This window comes from Serinus canaria, chromosome 1, assembly GCF_022539315.1.
Source record: "Serinus canaria isolate serCan28SL12 chromosome 1, serCan2020, whole genome shotgun sequence".
In the NCBI taxonomy this organism is placed as follows: domain Eukaryota; kingdom Metazoa; phylum Chordata; class Aves; order Passeriformes; family Fringillidae; genus Serinus; species Serinus canaria.
The window spans coordinates 74211073-74224756 of record NC_066313.1 but is presented as its reverse complement, the minus strand read 5'-3'; the positions used below and the strand labels follow the sequence as shown (position 1 = coordinate 74224756).

Genomic DNA, 13684 nt, shown 5'->3' with positions numbered 1-13684 from the left:
ATATACTCAGATTAACTGAACAGGACATAAAATAATAATTTGTATAATTCAAAAGTAATATTTCTATCTTCCCTCTAAAGATATTTAGCATAAATTACTGGAAAAAATAGCTTTAGATTACTTGTCTGTAAGTATTCTTTTTCACTTTAGGAAGTGAGCTGAAATGACCCCTGAGAGACAAGAAACTCATTTTCTGGTCTGCCTCTAACATTAACAAAAGGACAGACCAATAGAAGGGACACAGCAAAACCAGAAAAGCAGCACTGAAATTTCTTCCACTGAAAACAAATCCATCATATTTCACACAATAAAGCAGTTGGTTTGTTCTGTTCACTTTAGCTACACAAATTTTTAATTAAAGTAAATTACACTTAAGAGTCACAGAACAGTTTTTATGAGTATTACACATGCTAGCCACCGTAACAGCATTTGACAAGGCTTTCACTAGATCAATAAGCCAACAAGAGACTCTTCTACGAATTCTTTCTTATAAACAGTGCTACAGCCTAAGCTGGGTGTCCCCAAAAAAGCACCCTGAACAAAGAAATCACTGGGCAATTATACCCTTACAAGTTTCCCACCCCTCATGCAACTGATTGGACCAGTAGTAATACTAAGCTCATGATGAAGCATGGGGCTCAACATGAAGCACAGGGAGATCCATCTAAACATGGGGAATAGCTTTTTTACTGTGGGGGTGACAGAGCATTGACACTGGCTGCCCAGAGAGGTTGTGGAGATACTCAAAATCTGCCTGGACATGATCCTGTGCACCTGCTCTAGGTGAACTTGCTTTAGCAGGGGTTGAGACCACATGACCTTCAGGGGTCTCTTCCAGCTTCAATAATTCCATGATTCTGTGATTCTGACTGGGGTCTTCCCGTCCTCCTTGGGTCCCTTCACGGTCTACACATGGACCATTTCTCTTCTCTCTAAGGCTGCAGCTTCTGATGATGATTGCGATTTCCATATCTTCTGACTTGAACTGGGGGAGTTCTTTTGCTCTGGGGACTTCTTTTGCTTGATCATAACATGTGTTCAAAATATCTAGGTGAAATTTCACAGTTTGCAACCTACAACTTCAGCAACTTTTGCTACTAATGCTAAGCAAGTTGTGCAAAGCAAGTTCTGTAAAAGTAGCACACCAAATCACACCACACAGTTTAGGCTGGATGAGAGCACTGAAGGCCAGCTTGTTCTACTCATGCATAAAGCAGGACCAGCTCCAAAGTCACCTCAGGTTGCTCAACACCTTGTCCAGTCAAGAGTCACAGCACCATAAAAGTCAGGTGTAATTCCATATCACCACTCTGAAATTAAAACACAATGCACAGGGATTTGGAAAGTCATTTTTGTTTGGTGAAACACTGGAACAGGTTGGACAATAGGTGGTGGTTGCTCCATCCCTGGAAATATCTAAGGTCTGTAGGGATGGGGAACTGAATAACCTGATCTAGTGGAAGGCGGTCCTGCCCACGGCAGGGGGGATTGGACAAGATGATCTTTGGTGGTCCCTCCCCACCAAACTATTCTATGATTCTCTATTCAAACTTCTCTGTGATTCTCTCAAGAAGTGCATTATAGTCTTTGTTCCTGCATTAGAGGTGCACTAGCAAGATATTCAATGGGAAGTGAGGAATAAACATGAGATTTGTCCTACTCAGTCACACAAAGCCTGCAAGCCAGCTGCTCCTGGCACCCAGCTCTGCTGTGGCCCAAATGCTGCTCCATGCAGAACCAGGAACAGGGAGTACTGCACAAGTTATCTCATCAAGAGCCCATGCCACCTTGCAAGGCAATGGTTTCTGCTGAGTCTGTACTTCTGCCTGACCCAGGAGCTGCTGTCAAAGAGCCCTGCCTCCTAGCATATGCTATCACTGGAGCACTCTGGAAGGTGCAGTCTGCACTCTGAACAGGTGGAAATACAATAGCAATTCTGACCCAGTTTAAAAAGGGTAGAAGAGTTTGTTCAAAGAAAAACTGCACTTGGCTTTAAGTAGACAGTACGTCATGGTTCTGCAGTCCTAGCTTCTGTCAAGGTGACTTGGTTGAGTGCACATTCAGGACTCACTGGCTAATTTCCCAACTTACATTTTTTTAGGCATTCTGGAAAGGATTCAGAACTCTGCTCACTGATCTGACTAAAAAGGAAAAATCACTGATATACTTTGCTGTACAGGTACGTTTTATCTTTATATTTTCCTTGCATAGCACCTTTTGATCCCTACATGATAGGCCTACAGTTCAAATCCTACTACCCTATTCTGGGAAATAGTTTATTTGCTCAGTGAATACACCTATACCTTCACACTAAATTCTCGTTTGGTGCTGGTATGGCACTATGTGGCCAGAATTGTCCTGAGGCATTTCATTGCACATATCAGCTTCTCAATTAATGTAAAAATACACAACTTCATGCATTTTATTTATAAATATTTTATCTTCTGAAGTTATAATCTCCCAAACAGTTGCATGTGACAAATCAGGTCTAAAATACAAGTATGTGGCTATTATTTGAATTATCAGCAATGGTGATTTAATAACCTTATTGTACAGTTTAGGCTAAATTATGTATCATCAGCATATCACCTGTGCTCCTTTCACTCAGTACCTAGATTCACAACTTACAACTAGAGAAAGAAAGAAAAATGTACTTTTTTTCAACAACCAAGAACCTCACAGCCTATTGTAAATAAGAAATTAATTATGAGCACGTCAGTTAACAACCAAGGTTGTTAGTTGACATCAGGAGTGCCAACTCATGCTACATGATGAGCTTGACCCAGAATAATAAGCTAAGATTTAGCCTAGACCAACTCAGAAAAACCCTGCAACATTGTAGATAAGCCCTACTTTTATCCTTTGGTGCAGTTAGTTGCTAAGATTTGGCATAGTAGGAGCCAGGGCAATACAAAAATCAACACAAGCACGCTGTTTGTGGGCACAGCAGAGCAGGCATTGCTTATGAACTTGAGCTGGTGTATCCAAATGGAGCTGCATTCCCCATTACAGCCATTCCACTGTTCTCCACTACACAGTACACACATGCCCAGAGCTTCGGAGGAAGTTTGTTGACCTGGTCCAAGAAGTATATTCTACAGATCTCTAAGGTGGATTTTAAATAAGAGGCTGCAACTCTTATGTTTATTTCACAAAGCAAAATGTTGCATCAGTTACTTTTTTTCTCTTTTTCATTTTTTTTTCTTTTCAGTAAAAGTTGGAAAGAGAAGCGTGCTGGCAGCAAGCCATTTACTATCACTGCAGCTGTATGCATGGGCATGGCAAAGGAGCATAAATTCTCATTGCTAGAAAGTTGCCACTGAGCAGATTCTGTGAGCTGTTGAAACTAGGCTTATGTTACTTCTGCATCAATTCTTCTTTCATTGGCCCATCCCTGTAAATCAAAATGAAAAGTTAACAGACTATGAAATATATTTTCAATGGTCTGTTCCAGAATAACATTATATTGAGGTTTGCTAATCAAATAACCATGGCTGGTCTATAATGGAATGGGCAAAAATCCATGCAGTTTAGCATCCTTAGTCTTTTCATGGAAACACCTCAAAGTCTCTCATAGTAGTGACTTTGACAGGTTCTGAAGAGATTGGACTCCAATCTCACACAAAATAAAAGGATGCCAGGAGCTACTGCTCAGGAGGCCACCAGTTAATAACCATGTAACAGGAATATAATTTGATTAGTGTTTGACATTTGCATTACCTCCAAGTAAGGGAGAAAGGGAGCCTTTCATAATGAAAATTGTTTTCAGTCTGTAACGAAAATAAAGTTTTATTTTCAGCTAACTGAATAGGCTGATGAAGCTCAACTTATTTTTACTTATTGCTACTGTTTCTATAAAATAGATATAGCTTACTGTGACTTACAAAACATTTGCATCTTTCTGAGAAATATTCATTAATCACTCCCTCTATTCACACTGAAACTGCTATGATAATCAATTCCTATTTGCACAGCTGTGGTATGAATAATTTTAAATTTTGGGTCTAATTGTTTTTCTGTACTGCTGAAAAATGGTTTCAGAGAACTAAGGGGTTTTTTCACACACACACAATTATATATGGAATGTGTGTACAAGAATGGCCAAGTGTTATTTGAAATAATTAAATAAAATTCTGCCGTAGAAATGAAGATTAAGTCTGCTCTCCATCTTCTAGGTTTGCATTTTGCTTAACAGATTAAAATCTGCCTTTCTCAAATATACAGAAACAGGTTTTTTTAAAGTATGTTCTGGCTCTTCGTGGCTAGAACGTAGTTAAGGTACCAAAGCAAAGGAAAAACTGGTAAATATGCAAAAGCTTTTATAAGGAATGCAATGTTCTCTTACAACGTGGTATTTCTTTCCAAGGAGCAATCCAAACTGCATCTTAAGCAATGGATTAGGTTACCCAGAAAGGTTGTGCAGGTGCCTGCCTTAGATTTTTTTTTCAATGCTTGACTGGACCTCAGGCCTAACCTTGTTCTGAGCTGGAGGCTGGACTAGAGACCTCCTGAGGTCCCTTCCAACTTTATTTTGCCTATCTATGATCATAAATTCAAGGCCCCTAATAAAACAATAACCCTAAATGCGAGATAGAGGTATTTCAGCAGGGAGACTTTCTGTCTAACAGTGGTTTCTGTATTTAAGCAGAAAGGATCTTTTCTTAAGAAAACTACCGGACTAGCTGTTTTCTATAGATCACCGCAGACCAATGATCAGACCTTTGATTCAGAGCTACTGTTTTATCTTGCCACTGAATTCAAAGCTAGTTATATTTCCATAGCCAGTGTCAACAGATTTTATTTACCTTCTTGTATGGGAAATCATAAATTGTTATAGCTCAAGATGAATAAAGTACAAGCTTAGGAGTTCATGTTTAAGCAACAACAGCAGACTCTTCAATATCAATATAAAACAAAATATAAAAGAGCAACTTTATACAGAAAAGCAATTGATAGATTAGAGTAAGGTGGGTGCATCCATCATCACACTGAATCACATGGAGATTTGAAAAATGCATGATAAATGTATATACATTGAGAAAGTGCTATGTACATCTCAGTATTGCTTGAAGAGATATTAAAAAAGCAACTTGTAACTCCTTTAACCGAAGGATTACTTGGGCTGTCATTTTTTTGGTAGATGGTCAATATAAACCAGCTATGGCCTATTCTGTGCAGAAGAAGTATAGCATGAGCTGTTCTAAGTTCATCAAAAGCATTTTGAACTTTGCTAGGGAGTGGTGGAAGTGTATTTTATCAGTTCATCACATGTGCACTTACTTTCTATGAACGGAAGAGTTTGGCCCCATACCTCGGTTATTAGCTTAGAAAGATAAGGGGACCAAAGTTACTCATCCATACAGAACCCTGGCCATGCCATCCCTGTTAGCAGCAGCAACTCCTGAACTGTCAGTATGAAAGAAATGAAGCTGTTTAGCTTCATTTCACAGCCCTTCTCCACAGAAAAGATGTGGATTTTTTTTTTAATTTCAAATGGCCTTACATATAAACCAAAAGAAACACTCCTATGGTTTTCATTATTTCTGCAGAGGTGTATATACCAATTTTAGGTAAGGTTTACTTGACCTGTTAACATTCAAGTCGGCATCACTGATGGTAGTTACACAGAGGTAGCTGGAAATTATCTGACGTCTTATAACAGCACAAATTTGTGTGAGTAAGTCCAAAGAAGATCAACCACAAAGGCTAGGGCCTTTGTGGCTAGGCTGCACTTAAATATGAATGACCCTCTGGAGATATTTTTCATACTTTGACATTATAAAGACCCAGAAGCATGTTAAGTACAGGCATTCTGTGAAGGCAAGTTTCTGTACCATAGTTTGAGTTGAGCACTAACCATTCAAAGTATACATATTTATGTGTGCATATGTGTATATATATATATATATACACACAAAGCTAAATATATAGCCTTCTCCCTGGAGTTATGCCCCCACTGGGTCCCACCACCCACAAAGCAACTTTGAGCAGTCAGGAAATAAGCGTGTGCAAAAGAAATAAAGTGTATGCAGCAGTGACACATTCCCGGTTTCAGCTTCATGTTTTATGAGTCATTCCAGGTTTCAGCTTCGAGTTCCATGAGTCCCATTTTGGAAAAGGCAATACCCCCTATTTTTAATGCTGGGGGATTCTTCCTCCAATGAACAACTATGCAGAGCTGCTCTGTGGTATTAGCATCCCACAACAAAGCTCCAGTAGCACCAGCCTCTCTTAGGTCTAAAAACTGAGGAAATGTAGCAGCTTTGTTGAGGAAATGGAATTAATGACGGAGATTTTGAACACGGGAAAAAACCTACAAATAAGAGAACACGAGTCTGGAAAGTCCAAGGTAAGCTAGGCAGAAGGTAGAGGCAGGGTTCCTGTGAAGCTGATGCTTCTTGAGGAAAAAAAAAAATGCAGATAGGAAACAAAACCCTTCTCAAAATAGAAGTGGGTTTGAAAAACTTGGAGGAAAGGAAATTAAATGCCTTCCTCTCAGAGGAACAGCTGTCTGGTGTATATTAGGTCTGAAGCTGCCCACCCAGAGTAAAACTTTTACTACTGTTAGTAAAGGCCGAGGGAGAGCAGCCCGCCAGGACACGGTCAGCGGGAGGTTGGGGGAGCGCCAGGGCAGGCGGCTGCTGTCCTTGGGCACAGCCATGTCCTTCCTGCAGCCACCGCCACCGAAGCCTAGGACACCCTACGTAAATCACACACTTGCACTAAACAACCCGAAACCTAAAAAAAAGGAAAAAAAATTAAAAATAACGGGACTGTCCCGATGCCGGCACATGGGGCGGGGCCACACGCGCCTCAGGGCGGAGACGGGCGGTACCGCCGCTTCTGCGCTTGCGCAGTCCTGGCGCCGCGTGTCACGGCGCCGGCCGCCCCCTATTTTTTTTCCGTCTGTCGCTGATTGGCCTCCGCGCTGACCAATAGCGAAACGCCGAGGGCGCGGCGCAGCCAGTAGGAGAGCGGCATGGCTGTGCAGGCGGGGCGCGTGCCGGGGTCGTGCGGGGCTGGGCGGCCCCCACCGGCCCCGCGTACCGCTGCTCCTCATGGCGGGCTGGGCGTCGCTGCTCCCGCCCGCGCTCCTCCTCGCTCTGCTGAGCGCCCGGCTGTGCCCCTGCGGCACCGTTCCGGCCTCCTCCTCACAGCCCGTGACCGCTCGCCTGGCGGCGAAGTGGCCGGCGACCCCGCTGCTGCTGGAGGCGAGGTGCGTGCAGCCTCCTCCTCCTCCTCTTTCTCCTTCTGCTCCTCCTGCCAGCACCGCCCTGTCCCGGCTGTCTCCTGGGGAGCAGGAGGGCGGCAGAACCCCCTTTTCCCTCCGCTGAGCGGGATGGAGGGCTGGCAGCGTTTCTCTCTGTCGGAGGGTGTGTTAAAGTACGTTTTGGATGTGAGGCTGAACTGCTTTCTCCCCTCGGAAAGTGTTGTGGACCGTGCTGGCAAGGTTCTCCCACGCTGTGAGGGAGCTGTACAAGCAGCTTCGTATTTACCCTGCTCAGGCGCTTTGCAGGTCGCTGGGTCGAGGATATGTAATGGGCCAATGACACAATCCCTGCTTGCCGCTGGGTAACATCTTCGTCTGCCCCCAAGTAGTTTACACGTTAGTTAAGTGATAAAGGTACTAGTGTAGATGTGAACCTGCGAGAGTGAAACACGGTGAAGTACTTTTAAAAGGTATTGTTAACTTGTAATCATAACTTCAGCCTGGAGAAGAGGAGGCTTTGGGGTGAACTAATTTCAGCCTCCTGAAGGGATCCTACAAGAAAGATGGGGAGGGAGCCTTTCTTACCAGGGCATGGAGTGAGAGAACAAGGAGGAATGGCTTCAAACTGAGGGCAAGTTTACACTAGATGTATGGAAGAAATTCTTTCCTGTGAGGGTGGTGAGACACTGGAACAGGTTGCCCAGAGAAGTTGTGGGTCCTCCATCCCTGGAAGTGTTCAGGGCCAGGCTGGATGGGGTGTGGAGCAAACTGCTCAAGTGGGAGGTGTCCCTGCCCATAGCAGAGGATTGGAACCAGATGATCTTTAAGGTCCTTTCCAAACCAAACCACTCTGTGATTCACAATAGAAAGGGAAAATGTTTTCCAGTTTTAGATGCTTGTGGCTCCCCTGCCCACTTAGCTTAAATTTGTTTTGTTTTTGAACTTGCTTGCTGCTGTTTGGAGAACACCCATGAAGTATAGAACAGCAAGCTTCTGTAATCAAAAGAGAGGCAAACTTCCAAAGTAAAGATTAGAAAACAATATAGACATTCTAGCAAATGGAACTTTTTGGTAGACATAAGCAGGATGTTCCTGTAATGAAAACCACAAACCTTAGAAATGTTCCCTGTAAATCAAAGAATCACTGAATGGCTTGGGTTGGAAGGGACCTTAAATACTGTCTAGTTCCAGCCCCCCTGCCATGGACAGGGACATTTTCCACTAGACCAGGTGCCCCTTTCAGCCTGGCCTTGAGCACTGCCAGGGATGTGTCACCCTCAGCTTCTCTGGGAAACCTGATCCAATGCCTCACCACCCTTACAGTAAAGAACCTCTTATGTATATCTAACCTAAATTTTGTCTCCTTCAGTTAGAGAAAAAAAAAAATAAATGGAAGGGTGGTATTTAGTATAAAGTAAACCCTACCTTTTATAGTTTGTAAGGTTTAACCCATGTTTGAAAGTGTTTCAAGGATTGACAGTCTCCCTCCATGCAAAGGAGATGTCATTGATGAAAGCCTGTAATTTAATGGAAAACTATAACCTGATAGAGAGTGTGTTCTTATTTGTATAGTTAGCTACTATTCAATAAAATCTATGTACTGGATTGATTTCTTTTATAAGTGTATATTGGAATATCTGTGGAAAAATAAAGTGAACATTTTGGGGGTTTTCTGTAACAAGAGAATAGTCTGCATGCTTTAGAGCTCTGATTGCTGAGTTTGGATGCTAGTACTTTGTTCAAAATGTCTTTTGACCAAAATACCACTCAGTTCAGGGTTTATGCTCTGGAGATGGTTGTTAGTCATTGACTATCTAACATTTGGTTGCTGGTGGGTATTTATAATTTTGAACAATTCAAGGTTTTTGCTGTGGTACATCTTTGGACAAAATCAACCTATGGACAATTAATTTTTATTTTTAAACAGTGAATTTATTGCAGAAGATGGTAATGAGAAGTTTTGGCAGTTCTTGGAAACTGTGCGGGAATTAACAGTTTATAAAAAAGGAGGTGAGTTTAACAGCATGCTGTTTTTAATGTGTTATCTTGTGCTGTATTTAACTTTGAGAACACAACACATTAATTAGTTCCAGGTAGGTCAAGCCTGACTCTTCCATTATTGCTTACTGGGTAGGTTTGTTTCTACAACATTCTAAGAATGTTGTAGCATATTTTTCCCTAAGAGCAATATTTGCAGAGTAATTAAAAAAAAAAAGGAAGATGAGATGGACTGAAGTGCTCTTACTATATGGAACAGAAGTGTTAAGATTAAACATACCTACCTGCTTACATGACTTGCCAAGAGCTTATAGGATATTGAGGCTTCATGTTTTCTGTTAGGTGGGTGCTTGCAGGGCATAAAATCACAGAAATAACTAAAATGAGAATGCTAGGTAATGCTAAAGGAAAAATGTAAAGAATTACCAGAAAAGGTTTAATACTTTTACATAGCATGGAGGCTGTTTTCTAGCATCAATACTGATGTTTTAGAATAAAGGTTTATCACTGACAAAATAGGACTAAAAAAGCCTTGCATGATTAGACAGAAGAATATTAAGTTTTTAGAAATTTGGGGAGAAGACCAAAGCATAAAATCCAGCAAAAGAAACATAAAAAGCCACCTCAGAAGAAACCTTGGAGAGAAGTTTACTAGAAATGTCCATGGTAATGAGAAATTGGGAGACCGATGGGGCTTTACAGGTTGGGCAGTATTAGACCTGCTTGGTAGGTCAACAAAAGAACAAGGTGAAAAAGGCTTCAAAACAAGATAAGGCTGCTTCATTCTGCTCTTTATTTACAGAACAGTACAACTCTTTGGGCATGAGTGGAAGCACCTAACACTACCACTGGAAGAGACTTGAGGGGAATTGAATGTAAATTAATAGTCATAAGCTAAAAAATTGTAGAAAAATCACACAGACAATGACAGTGAGAAGTGCAGTTATGTGAAAAATGCTATATATGGGAGAGAGAACTTGAGAAACATCATGTTTCACCAATTGTGACTGACTGAATACAACTTAAAAATGTGCATCTTATAACATTATTTGAATGCTCAGCAGTGCCCCAAGCAGCCAGTAAACTTAAAAGATTTCTAGGGAGGGAACAGGGACACACAGGGTAAACATAATTTTGCTGCTTTTGATTCCATGATGTGCTTTTATATTGAGTAAAATGTGATGTTTGACTTTACTGTCTCCCTGTGTTTTCCTCATTGTTTCTTTAGAGTGGAAAAAGTACAAGCAGAAAATGTAGAAACAACTGTGATTTTAATTATAGAGTATCAACTGGGAAAATGAAAAATAATACCCAAAAATTACTGTGAGATGAATATCCCAAGGTCAGAAGTATATGCAAAACCAGAGAGAGTCACTGAGAACAAAATGCCCAGGTGGTGAATGCTGCTAAAAGCCATCCTTTATAAGGCATGAGGACATGGAAAATGGAAGTAGGTGCAGAATTTGACCTGTGGTCAGCTGCTAGTAGCATTTGTTGAGGCAAGTGCTGTTGATTAATGCCGTTTAAGGTCTTTTTCAGCCCACAGGACAGTGGCATGTGTTACACCCTCCACAAGGTTGGGAATGACTCAAAACTGGGAGGAGAATGTGGAAGGTAGACTGTAATTAGAGGGACCTTGGTAGGCTGGAGAGACGGGACAACAGAAACACTGGGAAATTCAGCAGAGGCGCTTTACAGACTCCCTGCACCCTGTATATGGGTTGGAATAATCTCATCAACAGCATCATCTTGGTGCTGATTGACTAGAATTGTTTTTTTGAGAGACAGAATGGGGATCCTTGCAAGCAGTGAGAAGGCCAACTATGTGCTAGGTTGCAGCAGCAAGAGGGTAGCCAACAGGTCAAAGAAAGTGTTTGTTCCACTGTATGAGACACTTGTAAGACTGAATGTGGAGTGTTGGGGCTCCCTGTGAAAAGAAAGACAAGAATCCATCTTTGGAGCAAATCTGGAAAAGATCTCTGCAATCTCTTAGGGAGGTGGAACAGACTTCTGAGGAAAGGCTGAGAGAGCTGTGAATGAACCTGAGAAAGGAAGGAGTAAGGAGAGACCTTGTATCTTCAGTTTCCTAATAGGGAAATGTGCAAAGGAGGTGGAACCAGGCCCTTCCTGAGGGTACACAGCAGTATGAAAAAAAGCAAAGGGCAGAAGTTGAATTATTGTTGTGGTTAAGAAGTTGTGGCTAGATATTAGAGAAAATGTTTCTGCCGTGGGATTGGGTAAATGCTGAAATACTGTTCCAGCAGGCTCTGGAATCTATTAATTCAGATAATTCAAAATTCTGCTGCATGAGACCTTGAGCAGCCTAGTCAAGCCTTGACATTAAATCTCTAAGTAACAGTTTGGGTAAGGTGACCTCCAGAAGTTACTCTTAACTTACTCTTTTTTTCTATGAGTGGTTTAGATGCAGTTGGTATTGCCCTAAGACTGCTGTATTAGATTATGTGTCAGGGTTTTTTTATCAGCCATCTCTTGTTTTACTTGCTTAGACACACTTTCCAAGGGGTTTGAAGCTTTAATGATATTTATTATTAGTGACACAGATGTCTGTTGAAATTAGCTGTTAGTTAAATACGTACTTCACCTGGATAAATTCTGTGATTGAGAATAAATAAATTACAGTAGTATGATCTCCATGACCTATCATGCCAAGGAACTGTTAGATGCTGGCAGTTGACAACCTTGAGACTGTACTAAAATACTACTTTAATTAGGTATATTGAGTAATTGATGGATATATATATATATCTGTATGGCCAACACACACCTATAAAAATAACTCAAGAAATCTTGAAGTTCTGGTACCAAGGGGCTTTCCTAAAAGTTGAGTTGTAGTTGGGATTGTCTTAATCCAAGGAAATGGATGCTCTTCATGAGCAGGAAGTCTGCATTAGATGTTTACAAGAAGCTGCTTAGCTTGAGTGAAGAATCTGGTACTGCAAGACTGCAGTAGCATAGTTTAGTGAGGTGTGTAATACTCAATGTCTGAGGAGAAGTTGGTCCTCTGTTTGGTGTGGAATATGAGTTCTGTCATAACTGCAGCATGTCAAGACAGATTGATGTAGAAGGATGGTCATGATGTGTTAAAACTGATGTAGCAACAACTGCTTCAGTAAACTAAAGGATCTGGCTGGAAAAGGATTGGTTGAGGCAATTGACTTTTCAGCAATTCTCTGAGTGATGCCAAGAGTAGACAGGATAAATAAACAGGAAATGAAAGCATTGTTTATTTATTTTTCTAAATAGAAACATTTTCATAAAAGCTAAAGAATTCCTAGATTTGAAGCTGAAAATCTGAATTTATAAAGGAATTCAATGATAGACTTGTATCCCAACATACAGTTTAATGTTTCAGAAGAGTTGTAAAGCGTTAAAGCTAGAAGGCAACTTTAAAAAATCAAGTAGAGTAGCTTGCTTTTTTTCTTCTAAATCCTCCCTTGGATTATTTTCAATCTTTTTTTTTTTTAAATCAGTTCTCATTACTTGTTGTTTTAAATTTAGAATAATCAACATCTCTTGTTAATTTGCTAATTTAAAATATTTAGCATTACTGAATTAGATTTATTAATGGTCTGTTTAGCTGTGACATTTGTAGCAGTTTAATGGATTTGGTAGGAATTATCTACATGGAATTTGGTGAAGCATTTAGTCTGGTGATGTATTTGGTCATTTTAACTTTTTTCCTTTTTAATATGAACTCAAATCAACTTGGGCAGTATCTTGATTATACCATATGGAAAACATGAAAAGGTTAGTGATGGGATACACAGTATTGAATTAATGTCTTCAGGGAACTTGAACAACATTGTTTATATCTACTTAATGTGCAATATATTTTCTGCCAGGCTTGTGAAATACTAGGAAAGGCAGATGATCCTATTTTGAGCTGCAGGTATGTTATAGAGAAATGAAAGCTGCAAAAATTTCATACTTAAACCAGCACTTAAATAACACCGAAGATGGCATTTTAAACTTGCTGCTGCTTTTTTATCCCTAAAGGTTAATTTGTGATCACTGAGGGAAAGTAAGTAGCCAGTTCCCTGCTGACTAATTATCACTTTGAGTGTTTACTGTCTTCCCAAGTGCTTCAGTTTATATATTGAATTTTCAGCAGCCTCATAAATATATATTAAAAAGCAAAACAAAACCAACATGCAAAAATATTTTCTCTATGGAAGCAATTTTCTCTGAAAAAAATGTAACTGTATTTCACAAAAACAATCATCATGCAAATTATTTTTTGCAATTTAGAAGACTACACATTATTCACAACTAAATTAAGGAAGTATTTTCTATGTGTATATATATCTTAAAGACTCCAGAGGAATCAGTTTTACAGACTGATTTCTATACTAATAATGCAATAAAATAAAGTATTCCCTCTTTACTGGCATCTTGCTTGGATGGCACAGAGATCTGACTGGCCAGTGATTGCCGGAGCTGCTGTTACCTGAGATC

At 40.5% G+C, this 13684-nt stretch overlaps 1 protein-coding gene across 3 annotated transcripts in view; it reads left to right on the top strand.

The window, feature by feature from the left end:
- Positions 1-7027: 7027 nt before the first annotated feature.
- UGGT2 (UDP-glucose glycoprotein glucosyltransferase 2) overlaps positions 7028-13684 on the top strand; it is a 76078-nt gene continuing 69421 nt past the window's right edge. For all 3 annotated transcript variants that reach the window (XM_009085680.4, XM_030234942.2, XM_030234944.2), the window contains exons 1-2: positions 7028-7216; positions 9138-9220. In XM_009085680.4, coding sequence (XP_009083928.2) covers positions 7059-7216; positions 9138-9220 — 241 coding nt within the window. In that variant the 5' untranslated portion in view covers positions 7028-7058. The remainder of the gene's footprint in view (positions 7217-9137; positions 9221-13684) is intronic.